Source organism: Lycorma delicatula, chromosome 7 (assembly GCF_047948215.1).
Source record: "Lycorma delicatula isolate Av1 chromosome 7, ASM4794821v1, whole genome shotgun sequence".
Taxonomy (NCBI): domain Eukaryota; kingdom Metazoa; phylum Arthropoda; class Insecta; order Hemiptera; family Fulgoridae; genus Lycorma; species Lycorma delicatula.
In genome coordinates, this window is record NC_134461.1 from 64,808,791 (window position 1) to 64,836,270 (window position 27,480).

General features: G+C 25.9%; 1 protein-coding gene across 1 annotated transcript in view; it reads left to right on the forward strand.

Moving 5' to 3' along the window:
- The first annotated feature begins 353 nt into the window (after window positions 1-353).
- The window catches only part of dysf (neuronal PAS domain protein dysfusion), a 640,106-nt gene continuing 612,979 nt past the window's right edge, over window positions 354-27,480 (forward strand). Inside the window, exon 1 of the mRNA XM_075370678.1 lies at window positions 354-645. Coding sequence (XP_075226793.1) covers window positions 635-645 — 11 coding nt within the window. The 5' untranslated portion in view covers window positions 354-634. The remainder of the gene's footprint in view (window positions 646-27,480) is intronic.

Genomic DNA, 27,480 nt, shown 5'->3' on the forward strand with positions numbered 1-27,480 from the left:
AGTCTCAGTCGTACAATATTGCGTGTGCATAGTGTACAACATAACTATGTGCAAGTTGTAAGGTGTTTTTAAAGTGGAACTGCTATGTAAGACTAGTGCGATTGTGACTGCTGCTGCTGGTGGGATATTAATATTCAATCACATGGCAGATGATGAAAGCTGTTGACAGCAACTGATCCATTTTATAGTATTTTTACCAACCAGTAAACACGTGAGTGAGACTATAAAAATGATGAGAGTGGAAGAATATTTTTTGTCCGGATTTTTACCAATGAGGTGCAAGGAGAGCGTGGCCAATAGGAGGTGGAGGAAAGCCCCGCGCCACAAGTACCTCGTGAGTCGGTTACGAGCCGTCATACCGGGCGGTTGGATGCACACGGTGCATGTATGTTTGCTTAAGTTTTGTTGTGACTTGTGACGGTCGTGTAAAGATAGTGTATTAATTTAATTAATAAATATTATATTTATTTTAAATATGCATGTGACTTGTTACATAAAGCAAGTGGAGTGATAACAAAGAAAAACTTGGACTTTATTTACTTTTTTATCGTGTAAAAAAAAAATTGTTTGTTTATTAAATTTCAAAACGACAACTAAATTATCCAAACTGGCGGGTAATAATTCAAATCACACGATGTTTGCGCGGTAAGTAGCTAACACGATTTTTTTTGTAGCACGTAATAGTATGCAAGCCTTAGAAAAATAAATTGTGTAATTAAATTGTTATAAAATTGAAAAATTTAATCAAATATTTGAAGATAATTAAAAATTATTTATAAAAAAAAAAATCATATTTTGCTAATCTAATTATTGACAATAATAAAAAAGTATAAATTTTCCTGACCACGATTTTTACATAAAACTGGACGAACGTTAATTACCGACAATTTCTTTTAAATCTCAGTTTTATTGTGTAGTATGCGTTTTACAGGTTTTTATGTAAGATGTGTATTTTACTACATATTATAAAAACAGGTATTATATTATCTAAAAAAATTAATTACCGTATTACAGAACTTCATTATTTATATTATATATATATATATATATATATTTTTTTTTTTGTTAAAAAATTCTAAAAATTTATCGTGATTTTAGAAATAGATTAAAATCCAATTTAGTGATTTTCCCGCTTTTTTTCAATTTTGATTGGTGAACAAAAAAAAGCTTACGAAAGTTTTTTATTTATGTACATATGTATATATTGACAACTTTGTTGTTACACGTGCGTTGAAGTCTCCAAAGACTTTAATGAATCAAAAAAGCTGAATAAAATTCTACGATTTTTTTATTTACTTACTATATCTTAAACCACTTGAATTTTAATTTTAATTTAACTTAAAAAAACCCATAATTTTATAAAAGGAGAATGCTTATCTACGCTTCAAACTTACTAGTGGTTTATTTTTTTTCTTTGAGTAGGTTATGTTTTACTATTCAGTTTGTTTAAAAAAGTCTTATTATGGTCCAATTCTAATTTTTTTTTTAAACTATAATTAATAAAAAATTCTCTAAAAAAATATATAATTTTATTAGATCTATTAAAAAAATGTTGTTCAAATATGTTTGAAAAAAACCTTTTACGAAAATTAAGTTAAAATTTTTATTGTTTAATTAATCTATCCTTATTACTCTTACAATATACATAAAAAAAACTGTTGTAGTTAAAAAATTATTTTAATCCCAATACATTATTCAGTTTATCCAGACTAATTCTAAAACCTTCAAAAAACTATTAAATAAGAAAAAGATTTCAATTAATTAAACTATTAAAAAATAAACTGTTTTTTTAATTTGAATATTTTTATTACAAACACTACTTGATCAATTTTTTAAAACTTGAATAGATTTTTAATTATATATTTTAACTAAAAATCTATTAACCTTAGTTATTAAATAAAGTATTAACTTCACTTACCGGTAATTGTAAACTGAAATAAAGATTACAGTACCTAAAATAAAAATAATAAATATTAAAAAAGATAATATTTCGCAAGTAATTCTATTATTATTTTCATACAGTATTTACTAAATATAATCTAATGATAATAAAATAACAAAAAATAGCGACAGTAAGGCATAATATTACGAAATAGAATTAAATAAACGTCATTTAAAATTTGTATAAAATTAAAGCATATAAAGAAAGTATTAAACAACTTTAAATACAAGAAAATGGAGTAGTTTATCAATTTAATAATTTCTATGAAAATCATAATAATAATTTTAAAAAAAGGTATTATTTAATTCAGCAGAAGGCAGTTTATTTTAAATTATGATAGCATATAGAACAGACTATTATTTGGAATATAAACTTGATGAATGTAACCTAATGAAAAAGAATGTCTATTAAAATCTGACTGATATTAATCAACAGCCAACAAAAACTGCTACAGATAAATTGATGAAAATTATATACAAGTTCTTCTTTCGCTTTAAGTGTACAAAAGAAAGAAAGGATTTGGAATGAGCATGAAATTTTACAATTTTTTTTTTTTTTTTAATTTCTCGTTCAAAACAAAGTTATCAACTTGATTTTTAGTGTGTATAGTCTTCATGAAGAAATCTAAAAACCATTTCTATATATTTTGAAACCCGGCTATTTTTAGATTTCTCAGTAACAAATTAAGAGATTTTGATTTTTGATGTGTGTGATCTTCATTTGAATATCTAAAAACAAATTTCTAAATCTTTTAAATTATCGTGTTTAAAGAGTGAAAATTGGGCAACAGTAAATTTTACAATTTTTTTTTTAATCTCTCGGTAACAAGTAAAACTATAAACTTAAATTTTTGGAATTTTTTGAAATTTCGTGTTTAAAGGATTAAAATAATTTCTCGGTAACAAATGAAGATATCAACTTAATATTTGGTGTGTGTAATCTTAATGCGAATATCTAAAAACCAATTTCTAATTTTTTTTAAAATTAGACTTTGAAAGCAGTAAAGAAAAGGTAAAAGTATTTTAAAAATTATTGCAAATTTTCCCATTTCCAACTACACTAAACGAGATATTCAGTAGATCTGAGCTTGAATATATTCTTCTGAAAATGACTAAAAAACACTTTCGGATTTTTTGAAATTTAAGAGGTAAAAAAAAAAATATTTTTTACATTTTCGCCGATTTATGCTACCACCAATGAATCAAGCGATATTTGGTAATTTATGTTTGTAATTAACTAACCAAACCGTTGCCCTGAAGAAATTACAATAGACTTGTAGTTGGGAATGCTGGTAATTTATAAAATATGAATAAATAAACTTTATGTAAATAAAGTTTACTTTAGTTGATTTTTCAACCAATTTAAAAGAATAATTGACAATCTGTAAATTATTAAAAAAATATTACACCTTTCACAATTTATATATATTTAATTTAAAATATAAGACTAGTTTTTATGTAATTTTGTAATTTAATTATAGTTAAATTAACGAAACTGTCTCAATTAATCTGAGGTTCAAGAACATTATTAAAATGCGATATTGTTTCAAACAATTACGCTGAAGCTCAAAAACTGTAATAGGGATTGCAGCTTATATATATATATATTTTAAATTATTAATGTAATCGCTCAATGCAATGATTTTATATGATGATGGATTCGGTTTAAGACCGGTTGGAATTAAAAATAGAATTTATTTTTATTTTTTTTTGAACGACATTACTTAGTTTAATCGTTTACTTTAGTCAATCAGTTTTAATTATGGGTACTGCATCAATAATTTTGGCCGATATCTGAACAAGACTGTTGCCTTTTTGCTTGTAATAGTAGAACTTCTGTGGAAAACTGTGATTATATTATTCGTAACTTATTAATTTAAAAGGACTTATGTAATTTGGTGTTAAGAGAAAATAAAATAATGAATAAAAATTAAAGTGTAATTATTTTTACTTTAAATATTTTCCATTTACAATATTTTTGTTAAAAGATTGTTGTATTATGTTTAAAAATGCAATTGTACACACATTTCCTTAATATAAGTAGAAAAAAAGCCAAAATCATTGCAAAATTATCATAATTATATGTTAGGCTTATTTTGCAGAGGACATTTATATGTTAGTATAATTTATTTGAAATTTTTAACTTGTTTTATTTAGAAATTTGAATAATCATCGATAAAAAATTCATACATTTCGAAACATTCCACAATTTTTTAATAATATTTAATTTATTTATTATATTTCAATTTAATTTTAAGTTTTAATGGTATTTTTTATTACGCTAATTATAATTATAATCTTCTAGTTGAAAGTAATAAATTTTAAAGCACCATCTCTCTTATGTACGAGTAGTTTTATAAAAAAAATGACAACCAACCATTAATTAATTTCAAAAAGTTATTAAGGTTTCTTTAAATAAATTATTTCAATTTATATAACAAAATGAATCACTTAATTAATGCTTAAATTTATAAGAATAAATATTTCAATTCAATCCTTTAATTATTCATATAATCACTAACATTAAATTAAAAAAAAAAGAAATGATAAATAATAATTAAAAGAAGAAAAGAGTAGAAATATTAATTATTTCTTAAAAAATTAAAAAAAAAAAAAAAATCAATGCCAAATGTATTTGTTATATAGTTTAAGAAAAATGGAAAAAACATTTCAAATCTTTTTTCTACACTTAATTTATTCATCACAAATTTCCTTTTATAGCCTGGAGACTAAAATAAAATAATAATATAACGACAAACATTTTATTGTATCTGGCTCATACTACCCCTCATGAAAGATAATGTGAATTATATTAAAGCAAAGAAAAACTTGAGTCGAAATATTTTAGAAAAATACTTTTTTTTAGACATTGATTTTTAACCTTAAACTGTAAAAAAAAAAAATAAAAATAAAATATTTTCTTAGGATCAAATTTTTGGACAGTCAAATATATTTTATATATAAAAAATAACAGCATTTCGTGCGGAGTTCCGGGTTCGAATTTCGGTCAGGCATGGCATCTTTTCGCACGCTACCAATTTCCACTGACCTAACGACATCGCTGTTGATGCTCAGTCTTTCATAACAAAAAAAGGAACGATACTTATTTAAACTGACAGAAAATATTATATACAATACTTCTGCGTACCTGTTTATCGTCTTTCATACCAAAAGTTCTGGGATCGAATTCCGGTCAAACTTAGCATATTTCGTGCTCAAAAAATTTTCAGACTTTTCCATCTAATAATTAGACTTCATAAAGAGTATCAGGACAAAAAATCTTCCATCAAACCTTTCCAACTTACTCCCTCCCAAAAAAACATACATATTAAAAAAAAAAAAGAATTCGATAGTAATAATTACGGAGGGACTCCGTAACTATTTACGGAGTCCCTCCAGACTTAAGACACCAAAAATAAAATAATTCATCCCAAAACTGTTCAGTTAAAAAACCTCAAATTTAATTAATATTAGATTATAAATTGGGAAATTGATTAAAATGGAATTCTGTAAATATTTATTTTATTATAATTTAAACATTATTTATAACAGAGAAAGTTTGTAAAAATATAATTTTTTTTATTAATTAGTATTAATATTAACTTCTGTAGAGTTTAAGTATAAATAAGCTAAATAAATTTAAAGATTGGTAATTTAATAAAAATAAGATTTAAAGAGTGGTAAACACATCGTCGTAAATCAGCTGATTTCGAAGTCGAGAGTTCTAAGTTCAAATCCTAATAAAAGTATTGCTTTTATTTTAATTTAGGAAATTAAATACAATAACTAAATTTGTTAATAATCCCAAATATTTTTAGGTAAAAGCTATTAAAAAAAGTAAAAGCAATTAAAATACTTGTTTTGTCTAAGCAGTAATTTTTTGAGAATTTTGAGCTTTAAACATTCTTTTGAATTAAAATTAATTGAAAATCACTCAAAATAAGAAAATTATAAAAAATATATTTTTTACTTTATATTTCAGGGTATGTAAAAAATAAATTTAGTTATTATTTTTATTAAAGCGTAGAACAGCATTTTTACATCGCTGTTTCGGTTTCAATTCTTGTCTAAATTTCAATAAGGTTGGGATGGCTATAAGGGACGAGAGGTGGCCATCTCTCTATAAAATTATTATTATAATTATTAGGGTATTATTACTGGAATAAGAAATACGAGCAAATTGTTTGAAACTTTAAAATTTAAAAGAATTATGGAAAATATTAGTAAAATTTACATTATAATCGTTTTAAATGTTAAATTTTTAAGATGCAATACAAAAAATATAATATAAACAAAGAATTTTATGAATTATTGTTTTATAAATCGTAAAACAATCGAAAGATAATAATACAACCAATTAAATTTAAAAGGTTCAAATAGTTAACCTTAAAATGAACCAACTTATAAAGAACATAACAAAATCAAGGAAGATAATCTAAATTGGAAATTTTAAATATTATAGTCTAATGGATTGTGAGGTTTATGATATATCATGAAATGAAATATAACTTTAAACTTTCATCTGATTCCATTTTCATATTTACATCAAAACTTCGATTTTTATTTATACATACATAATTTTTTTATAAAGTTCAGTCGATTGTTAAAAATAAATAATACATGATAAAAGAGATATTGAAATATAAAATTAAGTCATTGAATTTAAGTACCGATAGAAGGTAGTAATAATAAGAATAATAGTTATACTAATAATAAAAATAAAAATTATTTGAATGAACACGACTGACAGTAATATGAAATCGAGTCATGAAACGAAAAATATTTAACATAATAATGTATAAACATACGTATATTTATTTATTAATATGAAATTCGCTATAGTTTTTATCAAAGAGAACGATCGATTCAGTAAAAAAATAACAAAATGATAAATAAAAAAATAAAGGAATAGAAAAACAATAACCTGAAGTTATAGATTAATGTTATGTTCGCATAATCCAAAGTCAGTAAGATTTACATATTGAAGCTTTCTGTATTTTAGTTTAGTTTTATTTAATAGAATAATAAATATTTTATCTTTTATTATTATTTTTTATAATACAGTATAAAGTAATAAACAAATAAATTATTCATTTTTATATAAAAACATATCCTGAATAAAAAGTTATAGAAATAAAAAAAAATAAAAAATAAATAAATAAATAAAGGTAATTGGTAATGAAATAAATAAATGTACAAATAAAATATTACGATAAAAAACAGACAAATGTTTACATGTTTCCTATTCTGCAAGTTTTTACATCCTTGTATAAGGAAGTATTGTAATAGCGAAAAATTTCGGTTGCCAGATTTCAACGGAAATATCGATTTTGACCATCCCTGAATCCAGTTTCGTCGTGACGTCTGTACGCACGTATGTATCTCGCATAACTCAAAAACGTTTAGCCGTGGAATATTGAAAATTTGGATTTAGGACTGGTGTAACATCTAGTTGTGCACCTCCCCTTTTTATTGCAATCAACTTAACTAAAAAAGCCCAAAAATTAAAATAAAATTGGATTTTGGACTTTTTTTTAACTGTAGTAATAAATCCTTATTGAGACCTTTTGAACGATATATTATAAGTAGTGGTACTTATATTCATTGGTTTCAGAGTTACAGTCAAATAAAATTTTAATTAATGAAATATCTGACTTCATTTACTTTTATGTGTACATGTAATTTATTATGCGAACAAGAAAGTCATGTGGTGTCCAGATCAGATTTTTTGTTTGATTAATATATAATTCCTTTCTTAAATTAAATTTAAAAGAATGTAACCGATCAACTGCATATGTTTCTAAATATTTTCTACTTTAGATTATTGCGTAACAACGCAATTTTATACTGTCATTTTTAGAATTATCTACCTGGACTCAATATTACGATTTTATTTTTAATCACATTTATTTAACATTAACTAAAAATAACAATTTTTTAAAGAAAAAAACTTCTAATAACACAAAAAATGGTTTTAATTTGTTATCAATTAATGCATCAAGTAACTATATCAGTCAATTCTTATATTTATTTTTTATTTTATACTTTCTCAGCGAATTTAGCTAGAATAGCTGGGAAAGTATGGTGATCACATCAAAAATGAGATATCGGATTTTTTTTAAACAAATCTTTACGTTTTAGCGTCCAACTAATTCCTCTAGACCAAAAAAAGAAAAAAATATCCACACAAATGTACGTTTGTATGCCGCACTACTTTTGGCCTTATATTTCCGGATACACCGAACAGATTCTTTGAAATTTGGCTCAAATATTTCTATATATATTCGCGTCACTCATTTCTTTTTTCAAAATTCGTTAAGGATGTGCGGAATATATCACGAAAAAACCATTTTCGATTCTCTTCAGAGGTATTTTAGAAAAAAAACTTGTTCTTTTGCATTTTCAATTTTTCAAAGATCTTTTGAAAGTTTATATTTGTATATAAGTATTTCTACAATTTTTTAAAATTATAGACTTGGGACCTAAAATGCAGAAAAACATCATAGCCTTTATTAAAGAGGGTATTTTGTTAAGCTTAACTTATATATGATGAGTATTTTAGAAAATATTTTCTCAAAATTTATTTCCTAACTCTAAAAAATATATACTAGTTTTTTGTTCTTTTGGCTCCAACTCTTAATTTTTATTATTAATAACCGGAAAAGTATTTTTTTAAATTTAATTTATACTGTTTACTTCTTCTTGATAACTATTAACAATGAATTTTCATCTAATTTTAAATTTTAAGAAACATTTAGTAAATGGTAATTAAACAAAATCTTGATTTCCAATTTACTTAAATACAGTAACTCTTTATCTTTAATGTATTAGATTATAGATTTTATGACATTTATTATTATCATTACAAGTGATTAAAAACAAGAAATTCTTCAGCAAATCAAAGGTTGGTTTGCTGGTAAAAAATATGTCTACTATCAATGTATAGATAGTTTCATTTTATTAATTTGTGTATTAATATTGCTACTAGAAGAAAAAAAAAATTACCTGATTTATAACCAGATTTTTAGAATAGTTGATTTTTAGAAAATAGAAAGGAGAATTAATCAGTGTGTATGCAAATAGAGTTTTCATTTGACAACATTATGTTAGTTCCTTATTAGCATAAACAATTCTTTCAGCACTACCTGCATTCACTTCATAACAAGTAAAAGTTCAATATATAAAATAAATTTGAATATTTTTGTTGTAAAAATCTCTTTTTTCTGTAAAAATTAAATATAATATTAATTTTGTCATTGTTGTGTTCGACCTTTGGCGATTCCAATTCCTTGGAATTTTCCTGGGAGGTTTTACAGGTGATTTGCCATTGCCTTCCCAAAGTGGTTAATTAAAACTCAACCACCAAAGAATACCGGCATCCACAGTCTAGTATTCAAATCCATATAAAAGCACTGCCTTTACAAGGATTCGAACCTTAGAACTCCCGATTTCGAAAATCAACTGATTTTGCGATAACGAGTTTAACCACTAAACTAACCGGCGGGTTGTAAAAGACAACTTTTAAATGTAAATTTGTTACATTTTAAAACCAAAAAAATTTCTGAATAAGATGCAAAAACAATACAGTTATAATTTCTGGAAAAAAGGATACAAGCAATAAAATTAAGTTAGATATAGATATATGTGACATCCGTAAATTTAAATATTTTTAAATCAGCACCGATCTAACGGTTTGCTAATTGATCGTATTCATTTGGTTATAATTTGACACCAAATTTAATAATGTTTTAATGTAATAAAGTTCAATACAATTTTTTTAATTTTCAGAGGGTCGTTTTGAATTTTAATGACATCCCGTGTCATTAAAAATAAATTAAACTTCAAAACCACGCTCTGAAAATTAAAAAATAGTATTTTTCAAAATTTCATTAGATTAAAACAATGTTAAATTTGCTGTCGAATTTCCGTAAAATCAAATGATACTATGCATTAATATTTCAGTTAAAATATTGATAAAACATGAGAAAAATAAATAATTAAAAAAACCACTTACCAACAATTGTTTTACACATACGTTCAAGCCCTTTCAGAATAAAATTCCATCATCAGGAACTTAAAAAATGTATGTTATAATCTTAATAAAACTAAAACTTCTTCGTCACGTAAATTTGTTTATGTAACGTAATGTAAAATAACACTGGTCGTTAAATGTTTAAAATATTATCGACTTAACGTCCTGTCATTATGAATGTCACCACCGTTTTTTTAATTATTAATTATATAATCTTGCTAACGGGCCATGTTTGATAAAATTATTAGAAAAATAAATATTTTAATATTTATCGGCAAATATTAATTTGCCGATCCCCGTGGTGGAATGGTAGCTATTGGATTTTTATTCGTGGGTCCGGGGTTTAGACCTAGGTCAGGAATGGAATTTTTCGTACGCTACAAAATTCTATTTACATATTCCCACGTACAAGTTTCAAAAGTTTCTTTGGTGAATTAATCCATCAAAGCAGAAAATCATCAAATACTCTAATATAGTACTTAAAAATGAACACGTTTGTTTTAAATTTTACATAGTATATAAAAACTTTCTGTTATCGTTGAAAATGGATACAATAAAACTGGTGTAAAACAATTTATTCACAGAACTGTTTGAATGTAAAAATAATAATACATAACCCAACTTGGCAACAACATATAAGCATTCAACCGTGATAGATGAAATAACTTTTAAGAATGTGTAATTATTTACCAATCAACTGTCATAAAGCACCAGCATTGCGTGTGATTTAGTCATTAGTAACAGAAAATAATATACACATCTAATGATGATGTAAAAATATGTAAAATTATGTTTTATACGCATCATTCTCCATATTACGCGTATTTATTTTTAAGTTTACAATGATTTTCTGGTAAGGAAACTACTATTATTTTTTTTTTAATAATGTATTTTATACATGTTTTTGTTTTAAATATTTAAAAAAAATACACTCTTAACATTTAAAAATTTATCCACACTTAAAGTTTTAGAATATTAAATAAATATTTATAAGATCTATTTTTACCGATGAGAAAATTTAAATTAAAACTTTCCCAAGAAATTTAAAATAAGTACAACAATTTTTATAAATAAACCGCTTATTTCATTATAAATGGTTAATTAAATTGAAAATAGTGCCACAACCAATCCTTTGTTTGTTAAAAACAAAAAAAAAACAAACAATTGTTTAAACTTAGTTATAATTTCTAATAAAAATTAAATGACACCTGATTTCATGGTGGTTAAGTCAGATTTTTAACATAAGATTAAATATTTAACATAATAAAATATTCGCTTACGCCAATTAAAATTTTTATTCCGTAAAAAAATCGGGAATATAATTTTTTGAATATACCAGGTTATATTGTAATTCTAATGATGAAAGTAAATAAATATTATTTTAATTAGCAGTTTTTGTGCCTACATTGAATTTTTAAATTAAATATCTGTTCATTACTTTCTGTGCTGATCTTTCAACCTTAAAATATCTACTACATCCTACCTCCTCAATTTTTGTTTTATCTCGTAATTCATCTTCCCCCACAAATTTTACCTGTTATATGTCCCTCTCTTTTTTCTGTTAGCCTCCGGAACCACCGTAAGATACGAGTATTACATTAGAGGATGTATGAGAATGATATGTATGAATGCAATTGAAGTGTAGTCTTGTACAGTCTCAGGCTAACCATTCCTGAGACGTGTGATTAATTGAAACCTAACCACCAAAGATCAACCCTCCGGGTTGGTCTAGTGGTGAACGCGTCTTCCCAAATCAGCTGATTTGGAAGTCGAGAGTTCCAGCGTTCAAGTCCTTGTAAAGCCAGATATTTTTACACGGATTTGAATATAGATCGTGGATACCGGTGTTCTTTGGTGGTTGGGTTTCAATTAACCACACATCTCAGGAATGGTCAAACTGAGAATGTACAAGACTACACTTCATTTACACTCATACTTATCATCCTCTGAAGAATTATCTTAACGGTAGTTACCGGAGGCTAAACAGGAAAAAAAATCACCGGTATCCACGATCATGTATTCAAATCTATATAAAAGTAACTTTCCTTTATTAGGGTTTGGACCTTAGAACTCTCCACTTTGAAATCAACTGATTTTTGATGGTGTTATACGTTCCTAAATTAAATAACATAAACCTGGTTATTTTAATATTTGATTCATCACGTCTCATTACAAGATTCTCCCATAATTTCACTTCTTTTAGTCGTTTTAAGAGGTTTCTAATTCTATTTATCACCTAATTTTCACCATCCTTTTATAATATTACATATTAAGAATTTCTACCTGGTTCTTAAATTTACAATTAAATTTTAAATTAGCGGATTTCTTTTCTGCATTAAAGCTGTCCGTGCTTTTTCCAACTTGCATTTGATATCTACATTACTTCATCCATTGTATTTTAAAACTAAATTCTCTCGTTTCTGGTAAATTATGTTCCACAATCATTTTAACAAAAAATCCATACAATTCAACTATTTTTATTTTTCATCCTTGGATTTTCCATTTTATTTTTTTCTTGCTTTTTCTACATACAGTTAAAAAGTAAAGGTAACAAATTACACTTTCCTTAGAATTTTCTGAATTATTTTCTCCTTTTGTTCACTTTTCTCTTTTTATAACAGCTACCCAATTTTTTTCTAAGGTTGGTTTAAAAATTATTAAACATTGTCTTTTTGTTTATATATTCGATTTATATGCTGCTATTAATTACAGGTATTACGTTAAACAAATTTACATACGACGAAATAAATATTATTTTTCAAAATATTAAATTCACTTTGAACCGTTCATATCATTTTACCAATATAAAGAAATAATTATTATTTATTTAGCAATAACCATCTTCAATTAGACCCTACGACTTCACCAAGAAATCGTGTAGAAAATTCATTCCGTGAAGGATTAATGTATGAGCTCTGGCTTTTTAAATACTCTCAACTTCCAGGAAATAAAATTTTCATCTCAATTTATTATGTGAAAAGATAGAAAAATAAAACTCTTGTAATTTTTCTGCTTTGAAGTTATCATCATTAGATTCTATGATTTAAAAAAAAAAATATTTATATTTTTTAATTAAAATAAAATTAAAAACTTAATGAAACAGTTATAAAAATCTTTATTTCTCTTAAAGAATGCGAAAACAATTTATTTAGTTAAAAATGAACAATCTAAAAAAAAACTTGCTTTTTAATTTCATTGATAAAAAAAGATAGGTTATTACGCATAGGTTATAAATAACAAACTTATATGATTATTGTGTTAATAATAATACACAGGTTATACTATACAATAAATATAATTCACGAAACCTGTCGGACAAAAATCACAATATAATAAATATTTCAATAAAATTATAATAAAGATTTTTGTTTTTTACTGAGAAGGTGTTTTCTTGTGGGAAGAAATTAATATTATTGTAACTAAAGTTATAATTTGTACTTTCTACAATTTTATTGCTTAATTACTTTCTGGTTTCCGTTATAATACAATAACATATCCACTATAATATAACAATAAACAGGTGTCGTTTTACCGCTACAGATTGTTTTAATTATAAAGTTACGATAAAATTTTATTATTCTTATATAAGTAATAACAAATTAAAGGGTTATAATACTGATAACATTTGATTATTCCAATTATAATTTTAATAATAATTATGATGAACAGTAGGAAGTATTATTATTCTAAAATAAATTTATAATTTAAAATAATGAACATTAAAAAGTAACAAAATTATTAAAACAATCATTTATAATTTTGAAATCTTTTACAAATAATAAAAATGTTTAGATAATATTTTTCAAAAAATGATATAAAAATTTGCACTGTAGATAAGTGGTATTTAAAATCGAAAAACTAAACGGATTTCTAGGGTTATATCAATTTAAAACAAACTTTACACATTTCAGTTTGGTGATATCTGGTATATTAAAATATTAATCAGCCATTATTGGCTAATGTTGTGAATAATTTACAAGTTCTGAATGTTTAATTAAATTTATATTTGTTGTGTACTTAAAACTGTATAACAATACACGTAATGCAAGTTAAAAAAAAATCATACGCACTACTCGTAATCCTATATTAAAAAAAAATTACTTTTGAACTAAAAGCTTATTATAAACGATAGCCAAAAAATAAAACGAGTTTTGGAAGTAGTTACACACAAAGGTATGGAAACCGGGATTGAGGGTATGGATTACGGGTTTGTGAAGGGACCCCAAAAACGATTGATTGAATAAAAACAAGGTAAAGTTAAAATATCAATAAAAAAACAGAAGACTGTAAACAAACAACAGAAATAAGTACAAAAAATTAAACAAACTGTCAATAATATATCTAGGTTATACAAAATGCAAGTAATTCAGAAGGGAGTATTAAGGGAAAAATAAAAAAAATCAGCAAATATATTAAAATTCATAAAACTTACTATAAGCATTTGAAAATTTGTCACTTTTGGCCACATCATCACCTTAACTAGTGCTAATCTGTATGCTAATTTGAATCTCCTACACAACATGAGTGTGTAATTTGACTGGTACATTAAGAAGAATTATACTAAACCTAAATAAAATAATTTAATGCATAATAAAAAATATTAATAATGCTAACAATAAAACATTTTAAAAATACCTGTGATTAGTTAAAATTATCTCACGCTAAATATAAGTATTACTAATTAAATCATTGCTTTTTCTTTGCCCATTACGTAAGGCCTTTTACGGAATATTACATCATGTCTTAATACATTATTCTTCGTACTATAGCACCGTAAATTAATTTGGTAGCATATTAATAAAGATAATTAATAATCTTTATAAATTAATTTTTTTTTAAGATTTATTATATAAAATCATTATTTAGTTTATCTTATTAATAATAATAGAAAATCTTATCTAATTAACTACTGGATAATTAAATAATAAATAAAAAATTATAATAATAATTTACTATACGTTTTGTTACTATAGAAAAAAATTATATTAGGCTTAATTATTAACAGAAAGTGTGATAGTTAATTTTCTTATCTCCTCCCGGCATTTTCTTGTAACTTTGTATTAAGAACGACATAAAACCAAAAAAGTTCCCGTCAACCACTCTCGTTAAGAAGGTGTAATAAAGATAAAAATTAACTTAATTAAAATATAAATATTTAGTTTTATAATTTATTTTTATCAACACATTGTAGGATTAAATTTCTATGTAAAATTAATTTGGTGACAATAATATCCAATATTTTTACTTTCCCGTCTAGGTAGCCCTTTAGCAGAGCTGTAGCCGTAGAAGGGAAAGTATTGTAATCGGTTCAATTTGGGCACGTGCGGTTTTCACCGGATCTTCACGTTTTGACACCTAAGGAATCCAGAAAATGCAAAAACCGAATAGAAATTTTCTGGATGTTCGTGTGTTCGGTGTCACACTAAATCCCTTTATAACTCCATAACCGATTTTAACCAAACTTGGTCAGATTACTTCTATATATGGGACATTGGTGCCATTAAATTTTCAACTTAAAAGATCAAGGGAGTTAGGCTGTAGAGCAAGGTCATCCTTAGTATTTCGAGATTTCGCCAAATTAAGGTTTTATTTTTCTTAGGCATATTTGATAATTAAAAAAAAATATTTGCAAAAAAGTTTTGAAAAATTGCACACCCACCCCATAAAATGCTCTAAGCTAGTGATTAAGTGGGTATACCGCGTCAATAGTACCCCCTGCCACCATAAGGGGTGCTAGTGTATTACTGAAGTTCTAAATTCTGTTGTGTGTGTATGCGCGTGTAAGCCGCGTGACGGGAAAGTCCTACTACAGTATTTTCAGCTTTTTTCATGCAGATTATGTAAACGAATATGAAGTGTTAAAAACTGACTTAATTGTTCAAAAGTCATATAACTTCCCTATAAAGAAAAATAATATACCAAGATGGTTTTAATCAACCAGAAAAAATAAATATGAGCGCAAACACACACACACAAACATATATGTTTTTATTTTATATTTTTAAATTTATTTATACGCGCAAGCGCGCGCGCATACATTCAAAACATTTGTAAATTACATTTTATAACTGTGGTATGAATGTAATTAACTGATATTGCCATAATTTATTGTTGATTAAAGATAAAGTAAAACTAAGATAAACAGATTCCACAACTTTTAAAAAGACTGTTAATTTGGTCCTTATCGTCTTCAACTAACAGATCCCAATTTTGTTTATTAGTTTAAATATACGAGAAAATCTGCATAACGTAAATAATCAATGAGAATGTGACGAACCGTCTAGCACCATTATCCAAGGAACATATTGGAACATCGCCAGATGGCATGAAAAAAATAGTCAGGAACAGTGACGGCTCGTAGCTAAAATTAGTGGGGGTGCTGCTCCAGAAAATTTTTTTCTAGGTCTTTTTAAGGCAATAATTAAAGTTTTCTGTAAAATAAAAGAACCGAAAAAGTGTATCAAACAGATTAGCTGGAAGCAGGATAATAATCTAATTTTTCACTTTATCACATTCAAGAATATGGTACAAAAACTGTATTCGATTTAACCGAATAAATATAAAATGTCAGTATAGAAAATTTTTTTTAGAATTGTTAGATAATAATTTAATAAATTGTCCGCTAAAAATAAATACATAATTAGTTTTTACTAATTACCTTCTCTTTCGCCTTCCAGCGTGTTTTTGGACAGATTTGGCAATCAACGAGCCCTTGCTTTTCGCCATCTTCTGATCAACTACTGAAAAAAAACTAACCCACTTTCATATTCTTTCCACCGACAAAACTAGAAAAGGTTACGAACAAGGAACGTTCCATACACACGCAGAGTAAAAAAAAAAAAACTACCTTCCACCAGCACGCCGAAGTCGGAACTGCGGGAGCGACAGTTCTCTCTTTCCCTCGCAACCTCCCGTGCAGATTCCTATGAGCGCATGCGCACAACAGCCAAAAACCACGACGCTGGAACTGTAAAGCACACAGTTCCATACAAAGATCTTTGTATTTTTTCATAAATTGGGGGATGGCTACTGACATTAAGCTTAAGGATTATAATTATACAAGTATAAAGAAAGTATTAAAGAAAAAGTGACTCATTATATTAAATGTTATCGATAATATCAAGTGGTAATATGGGGGTGCTGCAGTTCCACAGTGCCTATATGCGAGCTGCCACTGATCAGGAAATTCTCAAAATTAAAAATTACAGTTTTTTTCTATTACCGAGAAATTATTTTATTTTAATCAGAATAACCGAAATATTGATCGTTGATATTAATCTATAATGTAAAAAACTTAACAGCAATTATTCGAGTAAATCTTAACCGAAATTGAAAATTACAGAAATCAGTTACTGAATTTATCAATGTGATAAAACCACTTCAATTTTTGATAATAAAAAAAGTATATTTACTCATTATTTAGATAATATATTTAAACCAATCGTTCATAGTATTTTAAAACAAATGGTTACTTAAACAAGGGGGAAAAGTACTGTCGGGAAAACCTAAACTTATATGATACAGAGGTTGTAATTACGAGTATTATAATCTTCCTTACATCATCATTTATCATAAATCTTTCTTCAATTCTGATTATGTTATTGCAATGATATTATGACTTTTCCTTATTCTTTGTTAATTCTTAAGAAGAAAGTTAAAAATTGTAAAAATTAAAATTGTTAATATAATCTTATTTTATTTTAATCCTTCTTTTGCTGTACATATCATCCGAAAAAAAAATTCTAAATTAAAAAAATACTGATGATAAGAAAACTGCTTCCTAGTCTAATTTTTGACTCTACTGATTTTCAGACGATTAATTTAGAAGAACTCTAATTGGCCTTTGAACTAATGAGGGCAAAAACAAAATACAACACTTTTTCTAAGCCAAAAAGAAAACAGGGGGGGGGGGGGTTTCATGCATTCAATTTTTTTTTGTTTTCAAAATAACATTCGTTCAAAGTTTTGTTGAAAGTAAGATGTTTTCTCTGATTTAAAATGTTTACATCAAAATAATCACACATGAAATAATGTATAGCAACTGGGGAAATAATTATTAATTTATTTCTAATAACTTTTTAAAAAAATATTTAATTTTCAAATTTTTATTGTCAGATTGTTAGGGTAAATAAATATTTTTTGAACGTGTATTAAGGACGCCACGATAGACTTTAATAATTAATACTTCCAATAATTAACAGTACGAGCTGTTTTTTTAAATAAATATTTTTTAATTTGTACTTTTGTTGGACTGGAAATTTTAAACTTAAAATTGATGAAGTATCAAAAGACCATCCTGTTAATAATTTAATAATAATTTTAAACAAATTTTTTTATTAATTCATTCATCCACTCTAATAAACAGAAATATTCTCAAAGCAACACAATTAAGAAAAAATTGAACTCGGGAATCTCGAAATGTAAAAAATTCGTAGACTTATTGCTTATGTTAAGGATATTTCATTTTTTGAGTGATTTATCTATTTTCAAATCTGAATACTCTTCTAGGTATAATATTAAAACACAGCACTATAGTAAAAATGAAATAAAATACATGTTTGGTAGTCAAAAAGTACGAGAGAAATGGATTAAAAAAATGTTTTAATTTTATTTCAGGTAAAATGCTTTAGATTTAAATTTTATTGTTTCAAATTTTTTTTATAATGAGATTTGTTTCGAGTGGATTTATTTTTTCTCTTGGCAGGATAAGGTCTGACAGGACCTCACTGCAACGTAACTAAATTAATACAAGATGATATTGACAGCTTTAATTTACAAAAAAAACAAAAAAATACAAAATACTGAAAAGTCATTGCTCATTAATATTTGTTATAAATAATGATAACATAAATAACATGTTTATATACTAGAACATTTTTCTTTATAGTAAAATCTTCTTATAATTAATTAATAAATTCTCATAATTAATTTTTTTTTTCTATGAAACTGACAATAAATTTAACAAATATCAGAAATTACGAATAGTAAAAGATTTCTACGCAGAATTACTTGAAGAACAGATTTGAAAACTGTAGATACTATTTACTCATTCTTAAATGCTGTCATTGCAAATAAGTGGAAATTACCTACTTCAATATAATAAATACAAGAAATGCGACGCATAATTTGTTTTTTTTTTCGACTTTCAGCCATTAAAAATTATTCTATAAAACCCAGTAAATTTGCACATCTATTGAAATAAATAAATAAACAAAGAACGAGAGAGAAAGACAGAGTGAGAGAGAGAAAATGTAAATAACAATTTAGAATATTAAAAATCTAGATTATAATTTTATTTGTTAAATAAATTATTTTACACTATAAGAATAAGTGCCTTATTGATACAAACATATATAATAATAAATAAAATTTCACAGTAATTTGAATTGCTAATTTAGACAAGATTAAATGTATTTTTAACATATAATTGGTTTTTCTAGAGTAACTATAAACCTTATATTTAGTATTAGAACCTATTAAAACTTTAGTTAACAGTCTACTTTAATGTAAAAACGTTTTTCGTTTTTTTTTTCGCACGTTAATGTACTATACATAATAAGAAAACCAAGAGAAAACATCTTATTTATTGTAAAATAAAGTTTATTGAAATATATCCGCCTTTAGCAACAAAGCGTGCTATCTATGAGTAAAACTAGATGGAAGTGTTAATAAACATGGACAGGAATAGAGTAGCTGGTTAGACAGTTTTACTTACAACAACCACATAGGTAAAAATTTACGACCACGTGAAAGCTTTCATACGCACGCACATTTTATATTATATTATATTAACTAAACGCGATTTACCAATATATCCTATTGTTTTCAAGGTAACAAACACTTTGTTGTCTTTTTTAAAGTCTTATGTTGTTATGAAAATACTTTTTAATTATTAAAGATGATTCAATCCAGACTCCCATCTACTCGTATAACCTTGGCACCCGGATCACTTACTTATGATTTGATGGAATATTGTATTATTGTATTTAGTTAAAACGCCACCTACATTTTAATAAAAAAACTACAAAACAAAAAGATAAACTGATCGTTACCAAAATCCTGATTAACTTAAGTAAAAAAAAAAAATTAATAAAACAAATATTCATGAAATAACAACCTACAATCTTCAGTTCAACAATTCATATAAAAATATGTATTTATTATACATGTCGTTTATCATAAGAAGTAACTTGACCTTCATAGTTGAATTAAACCAGTACCTGTTTTAAACTAGTGAGAATATTTCAACGTAACATAAATATTTATACCCCATTTTATAAATAACGTAAGTTCTTTTATATGATTAGCATTTCATTTTCTATTTAATATTTTATTAAGCAGAACTCATACAGTTACTGACTAGTTCTCTTTCAATTCGACTTCTTTATCTACTCAAGCTACTACCTATATCAAAAGCTCTTTACTAGTAACATTTTTGTAATACTTAATTAATTTTTTCCGGAATTTTTTGATATTTTCTATTAATAAACAGACATTTTCTATCAGTAAAATTGTAAGGGTACCTTTTCTTTGGAATTCTTAGAATTGTCATACTAATTTCAACAATACAGTCTCTAACTCATTCGATTTTCAATTTTTACTTCCTGGTACGAAGTAAAGAACGTATTGTGATCGCGAAAAATTTCGGTTTTCATATTTCAACGGAAAAATACATTTTGACTAGTTTCGGCGTGAAGTATGTACGTACGTATGCACGTATCTCGCAATATTCAAAAACGATTAGCCGTAGGATGTTGAAATTTTAGATTTATGACTGCTGTGACATATAGTAGGTGTGCATCCACCTCCCTTTTTGACTGAGATCAACTAGACCAAAAGTGTCTAAAAGCCCAAAATCCAAAAAAATTGTATTTTGGACTTTTTATTAACTGCAATAATAAGCCTTCATTGAGAGCTTTTCAAAGACACATCATAAGTGGTACTTATTTTCGTTGGTTTCAGAGTTATAACCAAATAACATTTTAATTAATGAAATATTCGGATCTTATAAGGGGAAAGCACATCGGTTCGAATCCGACTTCATTTCCTTCTTTTTAATTTAAATGTATTGATTTGTTAATAAATATGATCCTCTGATTGTATAAAGCGTTTACAAAAAATAATAATTCAATAATAACAATAAAAAAAAAATATGAATAAATATCAGAAGTTATTAATAAAATAAAATTTTATGTAATTTTCATTTTAAAAAAAATGTGCAATGTAATTTAATAGGCGTACAAGTAACTCATGTGATGTCCAAATCACATTTTTATTAATATTTTCATAATGCCTAAATTAATGAGGTCTCAGACAGGAAGAAAAACGTCCACGTACCTAGATAGGTTTACTATCTAGTCAACGTGAATCTAATTTCTAATTTAGTAAATTAATTCTAATATAATTTTCTAATTTAATCAGCGGTCTGACGTTCTCAAAGACTTGAAGAACAATTTATGCGCTCTCAAAGACAGAGGGTTTTCTCAAAGGCTTGAAGAACTTATGTGCTCGGCTAAAAATTCGAGTACAAGATTCAAGAAAGCTTAGAGAAATACGTCAGGTCTTAAATCAGTTTTTAATTACTACCCTGAAATTTACTCTCTGAATATGAAAGATATTCAGATAAATAACATTGCAATTCGAAAAATGAGTCGTGAAACCGTGTTGTTCTTGAACAACTTCAATATCTTTATGATTTCATTAAACATTTGATTTTGAGGACATATCCTTTATTTAAACTTTTAATTTTATCCGGTAAGTTGTGAAAAGGGATAACTCTGAGAGCAACAACCCCACACATAATTATTATAATTTATTTCCAACTTTTAAAGTTTTACATTAATATAATGAGGGCAAAGCTGGGACGGGGTATACTAGTATTAATTATACTGCAATCTTTCTTTTTATATTTTATTACTAAAATGCTTAACTTAATCTGGATTAAGATATTCCATTTACTATGTAAATAGTGGTATTCCATTTACTATGTAAATAGTGGTATTCCATTTACTATTGTATTCTTTACTGCCGATCTTCGTGGCGGAGTGGTGCGTCTCGGTTTTTCATCCAGAAATCCCGGGTTCGAATTCCGGTCAGGCATGGCATTATTCATACGCTACAAAAATTCGATTTCCATATCCCATGCACAAGCTTCAAGCTTATGTGGTGATATCACCAAGCCAAAATAAATAGTAATACTGATACGCATGAATATTGCAGTATAATATTCTATCGTATATTATTTAACAAGAATTATTGTACAATCGATGGATGATCCCTTTTCTTGGAGAAAATCCATTATAACAAATTGTAAAAATATTTGTTTTCTAGATTTTCTTATGAAAAAAAAAAAAAAACGTTGTGTTTATTTTTCAGTTTGTAATTATTATATAGTTATCGACATAACAGTTCATTCAAGTAAGAATTAATCACTTGACGTTGTGTGCACCGTTGCTCTGTGTTAAATAAAATTAAAAAGAGAATTGCGATTGAAAACTGAGTAAAAGAAGTTAACAAAATCACAGGTGAAAAAATTTTGGGAATTACATCGTATGATCAAATAGGCGTATTTACGCTATTTTTACAGTTTTAGTAATGCTGTTTGTTAATAAAAAAATTTCGATTAAAATATTCAAATGTTTTTTACATTTTGTAAATTGTGATTTACAAATTTGTTGTTCGTAAAATTAACTACAAATTCTATGATATAAGAGTATATATTTTTGCAACAATTTTCTACATCATGGCAATTGAAATGATTATCAAAGAATCTCTGCTCTTTAGTACTGAGTGTTCATATTACATTATATTTTTTTAAGTTCTTTAAATTTATTTACTTTTAATCGTTTAAACAGTTTCAAGGATATTAAAAAAAAATTATCTGTTCGGTTTATCATCCGTAATAATATAGTGAGTAAATCACATAAATATATAATGTTATAAAATTTCTAGTTAGTTTTTATGAACAACAAACTTGTAAATCACAATTTACAATCTGCAATTTAAAAAAAATCTTAAAGGAAAAAGTAGTAGATTTTAGAACCAATAAATTAATTTGTTTTAAGAATTAATTAATAATATTCATCACAATTTTCAAGAAAAACAATTGAAAGAAAAGGCGTTTAACGAACATTAAAAATAAATTTCCATTATTGTTGCGATATACTCGGGGAACAAGGAGATTTATACTGATTTATCTTTTATCAATATTTTGTATTTATTACACTTTATTGTTACGTATTTTTAAAATTACGAGTAAATTATAGGGAAAATATTATGTAAAATATTAAGAGTCATATAGACCTAAATACTTAGAAACATTAATAAAGAACAATACGAATCATGGGAAAACCGTTTCTAGTTTAATAATAAAAAAAAATAATAATAAAATACCAGAAATTATAAAACGTCAGATAATGTTGATTAATCCATTAATTTTTTTCTTTATGGTTATTATAATTCTGCGTTTACAGCGTCCTTTAAATGCCATTTCTTATTAAAATTTTATTATAAAGGTTTAATAAACAAATATGAACTAAATTTAAAAAAACTACTTTTGAAGTATTATATTAATTTACATAACAGATTTTTTATTTAGATATAAAGGTTCTATTTAAATTTCTAAAAAAAACAAAAATTTAAAAAAAATACTTGCAACCAAAAATTTCATCGATCTACGTGGCGGAGTGGTAGCGTCTCGGCGTTTCATCCGGACGTCCCAGGTACGAATCCCGATCTGACGTGGCATTTTTTATAAGCAGCAAAATTCCTTTTCCATGATATATCCCACTTATAAGCCTTTCAACTTATGTGACAACATCATCAAGCCAAAAAAAAAATTAATTCATCAGTCAAAAAACTATATTTATTTCAACCTTATTATTGGTGTAGGCACGTATGAAAAACATGTGTACACGTAAAAGCTACTTATTTATTCTAAGTAGCTTTAAAATGTGGCTCTGTTAGAGTGTTTCAGGATTTTCTAAGAGTATTTTTATGAAGCTCTAAATTTAGACTGATTAAAATAGTTTTATTTTTTTTTAACCAAAAACACACGCAATGGATCATTTGAAAAACATTAAATACTTTTAAAATTATTACAACAAATTACAATTAAAACTACAATTTACAATTACAATTAAAATTTATTACTACAAATTAAAATTACGTATTATTAAAATAAAAAATTGCTTACATGAAAAATGGGAAAATTTTTTTTGTATGAATATATAACTGTTTATAGATTTATAATTTATTTTAATTAGATTATCCTAATCTGTAGGAACATATTAGCTGATACCATATCAGATAAACTTTCTTTAATGTTTCAAGGAAATATCTTTCAATTTCCTTCAAATCGATTTTAACGCGCGCGAGGGTGTGTGTGAATTTTTCAAAAAATAGATCCAATATATCGGATTATTAATATTAACCATTAAATTATATTAAGAGTTACCTTATTAGAAAAATCAAAATTTTATACCACATTTAAAATTTATTAAGCCCTTATTATTTTTTTCGTATTATCCCGGTAGTCAAATTTCAAAGATTTCGTAATTTTTTTAAGAGTTTATATGAACTAAGAAAAAAGAAGCTTATTTGTTATTGAGAACAAAAACATTAATATTTTTTTAAAAAAGTTATCTTTTTTAAAGTGTGGCATTATTCACAGAAAAATTTTGACGACCCTTACTGGCAATCAAACCCTGGATCATAAATTTATTGGCTACGACTAAGTCGCTGTGGCAGCTAATTTATTTACTTTTTCCAGAACCAACTGGCTGACACAAGATTATCTTTTATTAATGATAAAAGAATCAAGTAGAGTACAAAAAATGCCAAGTCTGATCGGGAATCGAACCTAGAAGCTTTTAGATAAAAGGGAAATACTTTGCACCAATCATGAGAAAATTAAAAAGAATATTTATCGATAAATATAACAATTTTTACAATACTGGGATACTCTTTATGCTTAATTTTCTTACTTCGAATTATTATTAGTTTACTTCAAATAAATTACGAATGCAACTCACAACTTAACCGTAGAAATTAAATTTTTTATAAGTATAAACGCAAACTTTTTCTACCAAGTATACATTTATAAGAAAATATATAAATATTTTTTTATTTTTTTTTGATATCAGCTCTTATATTTTTGTTAAAATTATGAGGAATAGATTTATTAAGTTTCTCTGATAAATAATAAATAATAATAATCTGATAAATTTATCTGATATACGTAAAGTTTCCTATGTCTACATGGTGTCTCTGCAATAAAAATCTGATGTGGACATCACATGATTTCCTTGTACGCCTACTAAATTAGATATACACATATTTTACTGCACTACATTTAAACTTATTTCATTTGAAAGTGAGGTACGATTCACAATTGCATTGTGGTGGACACCACATTGCATCACATTTTTTGTGGTGTCCGTAACAGCATTTTATATTAGTTTATATATTAATTTTGTTTCACGTCGCTCGTGTAGTTATGTGGTGGTAGTGAAAAAGTGTCAAATCCCTAACCGTGGACACATCGATTCAAATCCGATTTCATATACAAACATTTATTTTTAACTTTTGTTTTAATTCAAATATATTGATTTATTAATACCTATGTAAAAGTTTCTGAGTTAAAAAGAAAAATAAATAAGAATTTTATATCACTAATAACTTCTGAATTTAAAAAAAAAATTTTATTGTTGCTGAATTATTTTTCATTACAAACTTTTTTTTACAATCAGAGATAAATAATTATTAATAGATCAATATATTTAAATTAAAAGAAAAAAACGTTAAAAAAAAAATATATATTAAATCGGATTCAAACTGATCTGCCTTCACCTTGTAAGATCCAAATATTTCATTAATTAAAATTTTATTTGGCTATACTGAAACTAAAACTATACTATACTAAATTATATTTGGAACCACTGAAAAAAGTACTACTTATGATATATTTTTGAAAAGCTCGCAATGAAGGCTTATTACTGCAGTTATGAAAAAGGTACAAAATCCAAATTATTTGGATTTTGGGTTTGTTTGGACACTTTTGGTTCAAAAAAGATTGCAATCAAAAAGGGAGGTGCACAACTAGATATTACAACAGTTCTAAATCAAAAATTTCAACATTTTACGGCTAATTGTTTTTGAGTTATTCGTGATACATACGTACGTACAACATCATGCCGAAACTAGTAAAAATGGATTCAGGGATTGTCAAAATGGATATTTCCGTTGAAATATGAAAATTTTCCGCGATCACAATACTTCCTTTACTTCGTACAAGAAAGTAAAAATGCATGGTGCTTTGCGCGTTAGTTTGTTGTATGTGCTCACATTTCTATTCTGTATGATGCGCTACCATCTAGCGGAAAAACTGAACTAACAATTTTATAATAAATTGTGTTGTGTATTATAAACAGTACGTTGTTCACATTAACATTTATTATACTTATTATTTTTTTACATTTTATTAAAAAACATTTGTAGACATTAGTTTTTTGAAATTTTATAAAAATAAACAAGTATAGCACCATCCTTCTTGATTTGAACGATATATAATGTGTGTGCAAATGTATTGATTCTTTTACTTCATTGTATTTCTGTCACCATGGCAACGGAAATATAATTAAGTAAAATTACTAATCTTTTTTTTTCTTTAATGAATATCTGTAGATACTTAATAATCTCACAAACATGGGGATAAGAACATACACATTGAAATTCCAGGGGGTTCTGCCCCCTGGATAGACAGTCGGAGGGAGGGCAAAGAGAGCCCTAAGTTTTACAAAAAAGGTAAATATTATGATATGTTAAAGAGAATGTGCTTTAATTTGTTTATAGTTCGTTGCTACATTTTTATTAAAAACAGTTCTAAAAAAGATAAGCATTCATAGTTCACGAATACCGATGAAGGAAAAAGAAGATATATATAACGGTATTTAGTATACTGTGTAATATATTATAGTTTATACCAGCAAAGTACAATACTAGAGCGCAGATTTAGTAAAGAACAGTACCGGCTTCATCCTCTCGCCTTTCGTCCACGTCGGTGGTGTTAATAACATAGGTCTTTAAATTCACGTCTTCCATGAGTCACGAATTTCTTACCGCAAGTTTACGTTTTCTACTTTAAGCTCGAAAAAAGGTTCATCTATTTCATTTAATACATAAATGAATTCTTAATTTATTCTGAAAAAATATATAAATTCAAATAGGATGCTAAAAATATTTTTGCAAAAAGTATGTCTACGAGTAATAAAAAATTACAAAATAGTAGTAGTAACTTTATAAAATAAAAACAGTAAATGACTCAACCGATTTGCATGAAATAAATGAGAAAAAATTCTTCAAAGATATGAAAATGGCAGTTAATAAATAAAAACCTGAAATAATTAAACCAGAGAACTAAAAAAATTTACTCGCTTCTTACCAATTAGATTCCTTAAAAATGACTATCAGTGTACGCCATTATAATTTTTTTTTTCAAAATTTCATGC